We start from the raw sequence: 10,747 nt of genomic DNA on the forward strand, positions 1-10,747 counted from the left end.
TCGTGTCCGTCACGCGACATTGATGGGCTTCTGGAAGTATTAACTGGCTTCTCCCTTCGCTAACCACGGTATGCAGAAAGACTGTATGTTCAAATACACCTATTATCTCCTAATACAGTACGAAGCCAATGCGATGTTGGTATACACAGATGCAGATGTCACGTCAACTCGGGAAGCAGCACCCCACCCCTCTAGTCCAATCAGCTATTCGTCGAACGGAAACCCAATCCCGAGCCGTGCGACGATCCGTTGCTCAACGTACTCTGGCGATTGTACTGGAAGAGGTCGTGCAACTTCGAGAGCCTGTCCTGCTGAGCATCGGGCAAGTCGGATATACTCGACCGAGGAGGAGATCGAGGTGATGCCTCAGCCCGGCTACTTGCGGACACGGGTGAGGTCGGCACCGCACCATGTCCGTTCGTCTCGCGACCTCGTGGAAGATAATCAGGAGCTTGAATATGCAACCGGAACCGCAGCACTCACTGCTCGACATGCTTGACGTCCGTTCATGTCCGAATCCGTTGGACTCGAGTCCTACACCTGTGATTAGCGTTCAACGCGTGTCCCATGAGGCAACTGGATACATACTAGACAGGGTCTGGGCTACAGCAACGTTGCGCTCCTCGTCCTCCGCGGCTCGACTCGCTAGCGCACGAGTAATGTACTTCCGGAATGCTGGGCCAGTCGACTCCAGAATCTTGTCCACCTTTGGTTTCTTGTGTGGATAAGCCTTTAGGTAATGGTGCAGCTCCGTGATACCCTCCTTGTGCATTGCGCCTGTTGTCTCGCTAGATATGTGGTCGATGATCGTGTTGAGTTGGTCATCAAGGTCGGGTTCCTGCACGGTCTCCGCGGTAGACGAAACACTCCGACTCCGTGTGTGACTGGATGATGACGGGGGATGGTGAGGGTCGGACGTAACTGAACGTGAAGACGCGGTCTCTTGGGGCGAGATTGGCCTGCTCATGCTACTCACGACAGCCGACTGCCTGGGTTCTTCGCGGATAGTTTCATGGCGTAGGGGGACTTCGGCAGCAGTTTTAGTCGACGAGTTGAGGATGCGGTAGACATATGGATAGACAATGGTAGCCGAGGGGTCGTCAAAGGCCGACGACAGATGGTCGTAGACTTCGTCGCCGTAGTGCGCTAAGCATTACAAAACAAATCATTAGCAAAACACGTCTGCTAGCATCACACAGAAATACTCACCGACAACGTGCTGAATGATGACCTTGATGGTTCGCAAGGGCATGTCTCCACATGGTACCTTGTTCGTTGCACGCGCGCGCCATTCGTTCGGGGGAACGGATTGCAGGAAGTGCTCCACGGCCGGGAATAGTTCCACGGGGTCAAGTACATGCTTCTCCAAGTCTTGCGGGATATTCCTCGCAAGCTTCCAGACGCACTTGAGAACTAGCTCGGCGACCTTGGCCTCTTGCGAGTCAGGGCTCGTACCGTTGGCAGGGAACGGCTTCACAATCCGCAACAACAAAGCGAATAGAGCCCTGTCAAAGTGTTAATGGTGTATCCAGGTCCAGATCGATTGGTTTACTACTCACCGGAAGATAGACATCCTTCTGCCGGTTGCGAACAACCGCAAGATGATCATATTGATGAACCGCGACAAATCCTTCACCTTGGTGTCTGGGCTGTTGTCCGTTTGCAGTAAGCGGAGGGTTAGCTCCTCGAGTAGCGACGTCAGAATGTCAACGGTCAAGGACTCCGCAAGGTAGACATGGTCGCAGAACGCGTTGAGGGTCTGGATGAGATGCTTCGCCAGGCGGAAGTTCTCCGGCACGGTGATGTCCTCGGGATGCTCAAAGACATGCGCCATCTGCAGCGTGATAGTGTCAATCAGGCCCTCGGTATGCTCGGCCAACTCCTGGTAAGCGGGAGACGACGGTCCTTCCTCGGGCCCAACCTCAAGCACTTTCTGGATCTTCTTGAGTGCTTCAACGCTCCGAGTAGCATCGTTACTGAGGATGCTCGAGATGATGACGGTTATGTCGTCAGACGTGTTTTCCTCTTGTCTATCATGGTCGTCGATGGAGTGGCGGTTGGGTACTGGAGGACCCCGATGTGCATTTGATGAGAACACATCGTCCGAGGACGGGCGGGAGGACATGGATGGTGGTGGAAGGCCGCTCGGCGCCGGGACATGATTCAATCTAGGGCGGGGCCCCAATTTTGACGGGAGGAGGCTCTTGGCTCGGGTTCCGGCGGTGGGAGAACCGGGAGGGTGAATTTGTGACGGACCAGCGATTCGGGAAATCTGGGAGGGGCCAGGAGATGAGGAACGGACCATGGTCGACGGCGATGCTGGACGCGCTAAACGAGACGGAGCCGCCATCGCTGGACTAGCGGGTCGCCCGATACCCCCAATGCGCGATATAGCACTAGGAGCGGGTGACCCAGACCGCGGGATTCCAGTTGCGACACGGGATGCATGGGTGGCTAGCGGGGCGGTTTCCACTCTATCAGGACTGCTTGCACCAGGTACCCGGCGCAGCCGCTCCTCCAGTTGCGTCTTGTCTTTGGGAGACAACCCTCCCACAAGCGACCAGATCTTCTCCCCTACGAGCACATATCCCTCGCTGGAGGCGATCCATACACGTTAGCAACGCCGGGAAAAGCAAGTACCTGACTCTCACCTGAGGGCAGCCAGAGCAGATTTACGGACGGCTGGGTCCTTGTCAGAGATCATTGCCGCGATGCGAGGGAAGGCCTTCGCTGGTTCACATGCACCGATGCCGAAGCGTTTCAGTAGGCCTGCCAGTTCATCCAAGGTGCCTTGCCTTGTTTTTGCCACCTTGGATTGAAGACCATGCTCGAGAAGGAGCTGGAACACTCGACTGTATGCGTAGACTTTGGGAAGCGCCTGGACAATCTGCGAAACGCGAAGCCTGACAGGCTCCCGTGCATCCCCCAACTGCGATATTGCATGAGTTATAAAACCAATTTGTCAGCATCGTATCCACTAACCTTGTGAACTATGGTCGGGATGAAGATCATAGCTTCCTGATCAGACAGCTGGTAGTCAACGCTCTGGAAGAATACCAGCACAGCATCGACGACATCCAAGCACTTCTGCACGAGATTGGACTGCGGCTCGTGGACCTTGAGCGAGACAAACTTCAGAGCCAAGTCCGAATTGGCAATGCAAATGGACTGTAGCCTGTCATCAGCAGTTTGTGCGTTGCTGTAGAAATCCTGCACCATTCCCAGCCCGTTGACGTAATCATTGACAGCGTTGTGATCATGACTGAAGAGAAGTGCGAGGACCTCCTTCGATGCATGGGGCTCCATCTGGTGTTGCAGCAGCTCCGCAAGGTCCTTGCGCGAAGGTCCTGACTCGATGACCCACCGGTTCGCGTCCTTGGCCAATCGCAATCGTTTCGTGTCAGGGTTGAAGCTGGTGAAGATCATCGAGGAACCTGAATCAAGATGTTCGACCACGGCGGGTTTGGACGGACCACCGATTGCCGCACCAGGTCTCTTCAAACCGGTGCCAAGCTTGCTCGGGAGACGAGAAGTAGCTCCTTCGGCGTTGGACTCCGTACGAGATTCGGGACGGGGTATACTGCCTTGCGGCAACTTGCGCCGTACGCCGGTGAGCTTGCTTGGAGGAGCCATCTTTGATGATTCGGCGGCAGGAGGAGGAGATGGGGCAGCTGGAGGAGGGGATATCGCCTTAGGAGCTGCTGCTGCCTTGGGAGCTGCGGTCGCCTTGGCAGGAGCGGGGGCTGCCTTAGCGGATGCTGCAGGAGCAGAACCTCGAGCAGCTTGTATGAGCGGTACAGCAGTGCCCTTCGAGGCAGGCTTCAGCGAGTTGGTCTGGCTAATGACGTGCTCGAAACTTGAGTATGCGATCAAGGTAGGAAGAAGCGCCTGAGCGCCCTTCCTGACCTCGGCATTGCGGTCGTCAAGGCACCCTACGATGGGTCCAGCCCAGCTGCTAAGATCCAAGCCCGGGGATGGCTCGTTCTTGTCGAAGTGCTCCACGAGCCAGGTGATAAGTGAGCCACGTTGAACAGGATTGTTCACCTCAAGTGCTGTAGTAATTCCAGGAACCAAAGGTTCCAGCCCTTCGCATGCCTCGACGATGGCTTTGAGGGTGGTCAAAGCTGCAGCCCGGTACGCTGCCTTCTGGTCGGCGAGGACACTGGCGACGGGAACGACGAAGAATCTGCACTGCTTCTCGAACGGCTTGCCCATGCCAGTGGCTATGCGGGCGACGATGTCCAGAGCGAGCACTTGAACTGGCTTGTTGGCGTCGGTCACTCGGGCCTTTAGAACCTGTCCAATCTCACCTGAGAAAGACATGATCAGCATTCGGGGACTAACAACCAAGCGGGGCAAGTACGTACCCATCGTGGGTTTCAATCGCTTGTTTGGTCCTTGATCTAAGATCGCTTGCAGTGTCTCGAGAGCTTCCTTCTTGGTCTTCCACTGATCGCTTTTCGCGTCTGCAAGGATCGTCGTGCCCTTCAGCAGACTGTCGATCTCGACTCGAGGGAACAAGTCGTCAAGCGGATCGACCCCAGAAGCGCCTGCCTTGCTGGCTGCACCACTGGCGGGCGCCATGTTGACTACATCCGCTGAGGTCCGAGTAGGCTCAGGGGCCGAAGTGCCCTCGACTTTGTCAAACTCGCTCGTGATTGTCGTGAGCAGCTGGGGGTTAAGATCTGTGAGAAGGTCCTTGATGGCTGAGAAGTGAACAGAATCAGGTGCTGGTACAATTCAATTGAGATATAGAACATACACGAGCCGGCGAATAGCTTCACTGTGACGAGGGTCTTCGTAGCGCTAGTTCGTACAGCAGCATTCGAGTTTTTCAACGCATTCGTCAGGAAGTCGATCAAACTCCGCAACGAAAGCCCTGCTATACCAAACTCCTTGAGGGTCTCGTCTATCCACCCGAGCGCATCAGCAAGGACCTTGGGAGCCTTCTGCTTGGACAAGGGATCGTAGGCTGAGAGCGATGTCAGTATCTATACTGGCGTTTTGAGAACGAAGGAACCTACCGTGACCCAGGACGAATTGCAGAGACGTCTTTTCCGCAAACATGACAAGAGTCTCGCCGGCAGGCTTCTTCAGCTTCATGTCACCCAACTTCTCGCTCAGATGGGGTATTGCCAAGGCAGCGGATGGACGGCCGAAAGACGGGCAATCCCTGGCAAGGATGCCAAGGATACCGTACAGCTTCGCTGAAACCTGCGAAGACGGATGAGTAACAACACAACCTGGTATTAAACCGACGCACCTGAAAGTTCTTCTCGTTCCATCCTTTCTTACCGAGGAAACGAACGACAACCTCCGAGTCGAGCTCGCCAACAGCACCACTGACCCAATCAGTCATCTCTTCAAGCGCGGCTAATCGGACCTTCCAGTTGGGATCTGCTAGATCGGTAGCAAACTTCGCCGGGATGAGCTCTGCTGCTAGTGCTTCCGCATCCTCGGGCGTATGTTTGTACTTAAAAGTGTCTAGGGTACCGGGAGGAGGAGGAGCACCACCTTTAGCAGGCTTAGCCCCTGCGGCGGCCACAGCTGGAGGAAGCTTCTTCGGTGCCGGGGCCGCCGCGGGAGCGGGAGCGCCACCTTCCCCTCCTGCTGCAGCAGGTTTCTTTGCCTGGTGCGTCCGTGAGTCAGGTTAGAACATCCATAACATTGCAGACACATACCATCAGACGCGCTGGAGGCTTCTTGAGAGGCTTGTTCTCCGTGGGTGTCAGCACCTCGCTCTCAGTGGGCACCGCGGGGAGCTCAGCGGTAGGTGGCAGCTTCGGCGGAGGCATCTTCTTTTTGGGAGGCTCCGCGGCGGCTGGTTTGGCGGCTGGTTTGGGAGCAGGGGCAGCTCCAGCTTTCGCCTTCACCGTTGCGCTCTCGAACGCCTCCTCGACCTTCGCCTTCCTCACGTCTGCCAAGTTATCCACCAGGGCATTCAGCGCACGCTTCCCGACCATCTTCATCAGCGTGCCAAGGCACACCGCAGCCTCATTCCGGGCCCCTTCGAACGAGTCCTCGAGGAGAGAGGCAAGCGCCTCTGAGAGCGGCTTGACCTGCGGACCAGGTATCGGTGTAGGGGAGGTAGAAAGACATCTCGCTATGAACTTCAAAGTGCCTTCTTTGACCTGTGGATTCTTCGAGTTCAGGGCGGGCAGGGTGTCGGGCAGTATGTCCGTAAGAGTTGTCTATGGCTCCAGATTGAGAATGTGTAACCGGAATATTCGTATGAGAGTAGCGGCTCACCGATTGGAAGACGGCATCCAAAGCGGCGCCGATCGCATCCGCCACGTTCGCTTTCCGCTCTTTCAGCCTCTCCAGCATAGGTGGAACCACGCTCTCGCGATACCTCGCGAATCCGCCCATAAGACCCTTGGCCAGACCCTCCAAACACTTGGCCGCAACCATCACGCAGTTGATATTCGCGTCCTTATGGATGCAGGTCGCAAGTGACCTTGCCAGTTCACCGAGTTCAGACGCCTCCTTGATCCTGGGTGTCTTCTCCAACAGTGAAGCAAGGTCGTCCAACGCCTCTTTCCTCTCTTTCCACTTTGAGGACTTGAGGTTTGTTTGAAAGTTAGCGGGCATCTGAGGCACGATGTCCACCTCCTCTACGAACATGCGAGGATCTGGAGGTTCCTCTGAAGCCGAATCCATCTGAACCCGTAGTCGAGCTGATTGAATGATGAACGCACCTTCCGCAGGAACTGAGCCATCGGCACCTCCATCACCACCCGCTTCCGCCGCCGCCTCTGCCGCCCTGGCCCCTTGGATAGTCATGCGCTCCGGCTTCAGAGTACCTCGTCCTTGTTTATCCGTCTCCAACTTCTCAAAGGCATCCTTGAGCTCCTTCACCTGCACGGGCTTGAGGTCGTTTAGGAACGGGTCGATAGCGGGGCCGATGTATTGGTATAGAACGAGTGCCAGCTGCGTTCCCTCGGCACGAACGGTCTTATCAGAGTGGCCAAAGATCTTAGGAAGGGCTTTGAGGACAGGGGGAGGTGGAACTACGGACGTGCCAAACGACCTGGATACAGATAGCGTTAAGCCACAGTATGTGCGGTTAAGCAACAGAGATACATACTTGACAATCTCCTTGAGCACGGTCACGCAACCTGCTACGGTCTTGGGTTGTTTCGCACCGAGACCCGGAAGCACGTTCTCCTGCCCAGCGAGCTCGTATGTGAGACGGAGGAGGCTCATGAGCTATGAAAGACGCACCACAACTCCGGCACCGGTATTCTCCACTTCCACATATGCCAGGGACAGCTCCATAGCTTGGTTCTTCGTCCCAGCGCGCGCAGCACCAAAGCATTTGTCCACTAAGGCTGGAACCACCACCTCCCTAGTCCGTGCGGCACTCTCTCCAGCAAACTTCACAAACTCAACGAGACACTCGAGTCCCTTCTCCTGGGCAATAGCATTCGTGTCCGTGGCTATCTTCTTGAGCGTGTCCGGATTGTTGATATATGGCTTGAACACGGGATCGGACTCCGAGGCAGACTGCTTGAATGCCGTCTTGAGTTCTTCATATGCGCTGACTCGAGCCTTCCAGTTCTTGTGCGCGAGTCGTTCGGGTATAGGCAGGGCGCTGAAGTCCTCCTCCGGAGGAGGCGCGCCATCCATAGCGGCCAAGAAGGGTGAAACGAGATCAAGAGTGCAGTATAGCACGAATGTTGAGATTCGCGAGACCCAAAGCGGCGCGCGACTCATGGGCGCTTCTGCAACGATGACAACTCCGCATAAACTCAGAGCACGCAGCTTTGAGACTCCGCTAGTTTTTCTAGCGCGGACTTTGGACTCTTCCTCCCGCTGCACTATGTTCGCTACGTCGACACTAGCACTAGCAACGCAACACTCTCCTTCGCCTTCAAGTTCTACTTCTCTGCTCGTCTCTGCTGGACCACATGTCTCGTTTCTTGGCACTGAAGTCGGAGTTTGCTTGGCCTTACGCGCAGCAGGGGTGACAACGGCATGCCTGTGGCTCATCGGCCATCGAGCTCGGACGTCTTGGCACGAGCTGCTGCACAGACGCATCGATGGAGCGCGGGACAACACTCGTGTTCTGCTCTGATAAGATTAGGGCGGTGCGAATCGCGTTCAGACGGTCTGTCGGTCAAGCTTCTCTCGCAGATCGCGTAGTGTTCGCCGAAGTGCGCCTGCCGGCCTAGCCTGGTGAGTAACCAAGCCATTCCCGTACAATTGTTTGCACCTGTGACTGACTACGTATGCGCTATAGTAACCCCCGGGGCCGCAGTCTCCGCTTGTCTGGGACCGTGCTGCCCAAAGTGCCGATGCCATCGTTCCCTACAAATTGAACTGGAGCCAGGCGGCCTCTCCCATCCATGCAGCTTGTACCCACGTGCGGACGCGGATCCCTGTGTCGTAACGGAAGCTTCTCTTGACCTTTCTTTCTGTTGGGCAAGCAGCGGCTTCGGCACTCGTCTTAGTCATTCGCATCCTACAGAGGCTCGTCTGACCGCATCCGTCCCAATGCCTCATGTCTGTCGTGCGTTTCCACCGCGCCCTCTGCCCAGTCGATAGCCAGCACGAATCCTGAAGTCGCCATTCTCGTCGTGGAAACCCTACAACCACGTCCAAGCCTCCGCCTCAATGAAAGCTGCAGGTGGTGGCTGCGATCCACGAGCTGTGGTGCCTATCTGGGGCGATCGTCTCTCTGGAGATCTGTACGATTGTGGTAAGGGCGTAGCCATTTCTGTCGACGATATCCTTGTGGCAGCTGTTTTGGTTATCCCTGCCTAACCCACCGTAGTTCGCAGCGGTTCATGGCATGTAATGAAAACGAATTTCTGAGCGATTCCATCACTCTCGCGAGAAGCACGCTCAATGTAGGAATCGCCACTTAGGGCGCAAAACGCTCGACGTTTCGGTACAAAGTATGGACAGAGAATAATGCCTACAGTTGTTGCCTAGTAACTTGCAATTATGGAGTATACGATAGAAGCATAGCTGTGATGCATGACGTGAGGAATGCTGGGAATACATACTGTATGTGCAGGACGAAGGTGACAGTGCGACGGGAAGACGTGGTGACGAGACAGAACAGCAAAGGGGGATGCGTAGCAAGTGGACCGTAGCCTATTTTGCGACTAGAAGGGCCGTATTCTAACTGACAGCGAGGTGAATGGCGTGGGATGAGCAATCGTGGACATGGACAATATGTAGCAGCGAGTAGCGAAGAGAGAAGAGATTAAGACTGTACCAGACATTAAACACGAGTACCATGACGGTCAATAGGATCAAATAAGATAGAGTCCGACGAGGGGGGGCGGCCTCTGCAGGGTCCATGGACGGAACCACCGTGTTTCCCGGGCCTTTTGGACGACAGGCGGACGATGGGGCGCAGTGACGCGTGAGTGCAGGTGCTTGCGCGTGGGAGCACCTAAGCCCGCTCGAGCTTGAACGCGACACGGTTGTCGCTCGCTGCGCGGAACAACTGTCGGTAGTGGGAAGGTCCGAAGATATCGACGAGGGAGGCTTCATGGCTCGTCACCCACTCGACGGGCGGCAATCCACGGATGGTCCGGTACACCCCCTCGCCGGGAACCTGCTCCTCCTTGATGAGGACAACCATGCCGGTGAGCAAGCATTGAAGGAGGTGCAGAAGATCCGCGATGGCCGGCACCGTATGCCGCAGCCCGGGGAAGAGCGCGGAGTGGAATACCATCTCCCACTGAACGCGTCGTTCGCGCGAGAAGAACGAGGAGGCGTTCACGGGGATCTGTAGACGCATATTGGGGCTGCGTGGAAGGCCTCTTGCAGACCGGTATGGCGTGGGACACTCGATGTCGAATAGGAGTCGAGAGTCGAGCGGGGTCACATCGCGCCAGCCATGCTCCTGCACCAGCTTAGAGCGGATAGACAGAAGCCAGCGACGCGCTCGCGCGTAGTTGGTACCCAGGGCGTCGGCAGTGGTTAGGGGGATGCCTGTCCGTTTGGCCCATTCGTCCATGGATGCGACTTCATTACTGAAGAACAACTGTGGCGGCGGGCTGGACATGATGCGTGGTGGTCGCTTTTGCGGGTGCGAGAAGGGTACGGTGTCGCGGGGGTAGCGGAACGGAAGAGAATGACGGTAGTGGACTGTGTACATTGAGGAACGAATGTTGGCTGGTCGCGCGACATATATGCAGAGCTGAGTACTCACCCCGAAATGGCGAACAATCCAGCCAGGCCGCCTCCAGCAGTGAAAAGTGTGGATCAGAAGCACCGTGCGCCCGGACGGCAAACACGTTGAGCACAGCGCGTTAGAAGGCGGAGGGGGGAGGAAGTATGTCAGCGGGAGATGGTGGAGGAGGAAAACATAATATCGCGTCGGGCCTTTTGAAGGGCGGGCGTTGCGCCGAGGCGACTGAAATTGGACCTGGCGATCGCCACGGAGAGCGGCCCCCATAGGGTTTGGGCGACATTCCGACGCGGCAAAGACACGAAACGTGTTTCGATGAGCAAAGCATGCGCTTTTTTGGACATTTCGGCATCGCGATTCCTGCCCAAACCCCCCTTCCCACCCCCAATCTCATCCTAATCCGTTCGCTCCCTTCGGCCCTGTCTCCTGCCTCTCTTTTGCCCTGTCCTCCTGCCTCGTCCTGGCCCGCGCGCCTGCCTCTTCGGGATGCGCTTCGCGGCAAATTGCCTGCTGCTGCGATGGAGACGCAATTACGCGCGGCGGGCTCCCAGGTCGCCGACTCAAACTAATATGCCGCCATCGGCGGCTATCGCATGG

The 10,747-nt window shown here is 56.4% G+C and overlaps 2 protein-coding genes across 2 annotated transcripts; both read right to left on the reverse strand.

Annotated features, from left to right (window-relative positions):
- Nucleotides 1-63: 63 nt before the first annotated feature.
- Nucleotides 64-7,689, reverse strand: L226DRAFT_478509 (ARM repeat-containing protein). The gene is made up of 16 exons (XM_067676798.1): nucleotides 7,225-7,689; nucleotides 7,088-7,167; nucleotides 6,699-7,030; nucleotides 6,250-6,644; nucleotides 5,682-6,191; nucleotides 5,264-5,629; nucleotides 5,025-5,214; nucleotides 4,763-4,972; nucleotides 4,368-4,706; nucleotides 2,983-4,310; nucleotides 2,652-2,929; nucleotides 1,560-2,594; nucleotides 1,210-1,505; nucleotides 589-1,146; nucleotides 484-540; nucleotides 64-430 (listed from the first exon to the last, which is right to left on the reverse strand). The coding sequence occupies exons 1-16, from the start codon at nucleotides 7,627-7,629 to the stop codon at nucleotides 201-203; spliced, it is 6,609 nt and encodes a 2,202-aa protein (XP_067540548.1). The 5' UTR covers nucleotides 7,630-7,689; the 3' UTR covers nucleotides 64-200.
- Nucleotides 7,690-9,207: 1,518 nt separating this feature from the next.
- Nucleotides 9,208-10,179, reverse strand: L226DRAFT_187358 (uncharacterized protein). Its single transcript, XM_067672742.1, has 2 exons — nucleotides 10,172-10,179; nucleotides 9,208-10,107 (listed from the first exon to the last, which is right to left on the reverse strand). The coding sequence occupies exon 2, from the start codon at nucleotides 10,022-10,024 to the stop codon at nucleotides 9,407-9,409; it is 618 nt and encodes a 205-aa protein (XP_067540549.1). The 5' UTR covers nucleotides 10,025-10,107; nucleotides 10,172-10,179; the 3' UTR covers nucleotides 9,208-9,406.
- Between the last annotated feature and the right edge of the window lie 568 nt (nucleotides 10,180-10,747).

This window comes from Lentinus tigrinus (assembly GCF_003813185.1).
Source record: "Lentinus tigrinus ALCF2SS1-7 unplaced genomic scaffold L226scaffold_3, whole genome shotgun sequence".
NCBI classification, from domain to species: domain Eukaryota; kingdom Fungi; phylum Basidiomycota; class Agaricomycetes; order Polyporales; family Polyporaceae; genus Lentinus; species Lentinus tigrinus.